This window comes from Pteropus alecto, unplaced genomic scaffold (assembly GCF_000325575.1).
Source record: "Pteropus alecto unplaced genomic scaffold, ASM32557v1 scaffold3, whole genome shotgun sequence".
Lineage (NCBI taxonomy): Eukaryota > Metazoa > Chordata > Mammalia > Chiroptera > Pteropodidae > Pteropus > Pteropus alecto.
Window position 1 is genome coordinate 47,614,397 of NW_006442484.1, and position 3,077 is coordinate 47,617,473.

At 36.2% G+C, this 3,077-nt stretch overlaps 1 protein-coding gene across 1 annotated transcript in view; it reads left to right on the forward strand.

Annotated features, from left to right (window-relative positions):
• OSBPL6 (oxysterol binding protein like 6) overlaps nucleotides 1-3,077 on the forward strand; it is a 182,973-nt gene that overhangs the window by 178,256 nt on the left and 1,640 nt on the right. The window contains exons 21-23 of the mRNA XM_006921239.3: nucleotides 62-206; nucleotides 1,196-1,322; nucleotides 2,743-2,865. Of these exons, the coding sequence (XP_006921301.1) occupies nucleotides 62-206; nucleotides 1,196-1,322; nucleotides 2,743-2,865 (395 nt within the window). The remainder of the gene's footprint in view (nucleotides 1-61; nucleotides 207-1,195; nucleotides 1,323-2,742; nucleotides 2,866-3,077) is intronic.

The following is a 3,077-nucleotide window of genomic DNA, read 5'->3' on the forward strand; positions in this document are numbered from 1 at the left end:
ATTACAGGGATTGGTGTTATTAAAGAGATTGAGTGTTTTAAGCGGGGGTTGGTTTTCCCAGGTGAATTATTGGAATTCTAACGTGAATGAAGTCCAGGGGGTCGTGATGGATCAGGAGGGGAAGGTGGTGCACCGGCTGTTTGGGAAGTGGCATGAAGGACTCTACTGCGGAGTGGCCCCTTCTGCAAAGTGCATCTGGAGACCAGGTGAGACCCGCATTGTTTCTTGCCTAAGGAGGGCGCCATGAGTGACAGAAGGAAGGAAATGTCAGATCATCCTAATGAGATTAAAAACCTAGATGCTAAGCCAATTGTAATTATATTTATACTTAACATATAAGTTAATATAAGTCCCCATATTTGATAATAAGGGGTTATAAAATTTGATAAGTGGTCAGAGATTAGGCTTCATGTAAAATCACTCTAAATGTAATGCCTACATTTCAAAAGCTAGACATATTTATTAAAGAGTTTAGATAATTGAAATACACAAATTCAAGTCCTTACTCATGTTATTTATTCTGTCTCTCTAAAACAAAAGAAAGCCCGCAAACATCTGTAATCCACAAATTCAATAATTTATCAGAATAAGTGATCTCTTCACTTGATCAGCAAAAAGCTGCAATTTACTAAAACACATCAAGAGAGTTCTGGTAATAATACACTAGCATATAATTTAATATCAAGTGCAAATGGAGCAAGCCTCCACATGACATTTATTTTCATTAGAATTTTGTCAGTTAAGTTCTAACTTTAAAATTAGTCATTGGTTTCCTAAGAGACCTCAGTGTGTATTTAAACTTCCTACTGGTAGAGTGGTTAGTTAATTCATTCTGCAGTTATTTACTGAGTACTGACTATGCATCAGTGTTTGCTCTAGGAGCTAGGAATGTATCAATGAGCAAAGCATGCAGGGATCCTATTTTTGAGTTTAGTTGAAGGTGCCAATAAATATTAACATAGATCTGCATCTTTTTGTGTTTCTGATGAAATCTTAATGATAATAGCTAATCACCCTAGCAGTTAGTTACCCAACTGAATATTTGAGAGAAAAATTATAGCGTGATTTAGTCAGTGAAGACTATTACATGTGCCAAGTTTTATTTTGAAGGCTGGAATTTATTAAATATATATTCTGTCAGTTAAGTGTCTTAAACCTCTTTGCCTCTCACTGTGGTTCATCGGCCTGATTCCAGGTTCCATGCCTACCAACTACGAGCTCTACTACGGTTTCACAAGGTTTGCCATTGAGCTCAATGAGTTAGATCCTGTACTAAAAGATCTTCTTCCACCAACAGACGCCCGATTCCGGCCAGATCAGAGGTGAGCTTGGCAGTGGTATTTAAAATGGACACTAGATCATGGCATCACTACAGGTGTCACTATACATGTCATCGAGACTTATTTTCACCACCATTATTTATTTATTCATTCCCTTATATACTCAGCAGTATTTGTGAATTTTCTGCCCTAGATAAAACATCAGCCATAGAATGATCATAACAGGTTAACTCACTAAAAAGTACTCCACGGAAGACAACACGGATATTTTTTAACAAAAAGGTTCCCCCATCACCCCTAAATTTACAAAGGTCTGCAAATTCATAAATTCTATCTCCACTAAATATAGAATCACTCCTCACCCTACATTTATACTTTTTTACTGCTATTACACTATAGCATGGAGTATTTTTTAAACAGAAGAATAAGAGAATAAGTTACAGCGACACCTAGAAATGCTTTGCGTCAAAGTCTGGAGTTTGCCTCATATGGTTTAGATCCCACAGGGTGTGAGATGTACTCAAAATGTAGTACCTTTAATACCTTCTGATTCTCATTTTTTTTTTTTATTCTTATGTAGTTCTGTACTCATATTGTCTACTCCTATAAAATTAATTTTACTTTTTCCAAAATCTTTATATGCCATGCAGATTCCATCTAAGATCATTTTCTGTTTCTAGTGTATTTGTGGCTTTATTTGTCTTCTGCCAAAATGTTCCCGGCATTGAGTGTTCTACTGTTCAGTTCTCTTCCCTCTCTCTCTCTCTAGAACATGCAGTCTCATTGTTTAACATTCAAATTTATCAATAAGCTTCCTGCACAGTGTGTATCAAATTGTATCCCTGTTCTTTGCTCTGATTTTGAAATTTAAATATTTGCAAATCACCATTGGGTTCTCTTTTTCTTTCTCAATTCTATTTCAGTATTCCCTTTCTGAATTTCATTGACTATTCATGTCTTTTCCGTGGTCTTTTGTAATTTTCCACAACTGTTCCCTTTTCTTTTTCATCAGTTTTACCTTTTCCAATAAAATGGGTAAACTCCCTTCCTCTCAATCTGTTCTAAAACTAGATGGAGAACAGCCAGTTACCATCCTCTATTCTGTGACCTTAACAAGTACTTTTTGATAATATGGAAAAGGAGCACAGCCTTGGACTTCATGCTGTTCTAACCCTGGGCTCCAGTCGTCCTGAAAATTTCAAGTTGTAGAACTCTAGACAGCACAGAAAAGTCTTCAAGGCCAAACCACTCATCTTTCACTCCTACCATTATATTGCTGTATGCAATAATTCAGCTCACATACACAGAAAGTATGTTAATTGATGGCCAGGGATGAGGGGACATTATCAGAGTGCTACTGTTTATGTTCACAGCAAGCAGAATGTAATTGTTTGCAAGTTAGATCATTTTTCTTATTAGAAAAGAGGATGATATATTTAAAGAGTAACTGTTTTCTGCTTAGATTTTTGGAAGAAGGAAATTTAGAAGCTGCAGCAGCAGAGAAGCAAAGAGTAGAGGAACTCCAGAGATCTCGAAGACGATACATGGAAGAAAACAACCTTGAACATATACCAAAATTCTTTAAGTAAGTCAGTCTATTTCCATAACGAGTTCATGTTTTGCAAATGGTTGCCACAGGCAATGAGAAACTCCAGGTGAAAAGAAAATGAGGGAACATAAAGGTGGACAAATTAAAACTGGTTTTGGCAGTGAAAATAATTTTGTCCTTGTGCGTAGTTTGTAACCATAAAAATAAAATTTCCTTACAGCTCTTCTTTTCGTGGACAGAAAAAAGGA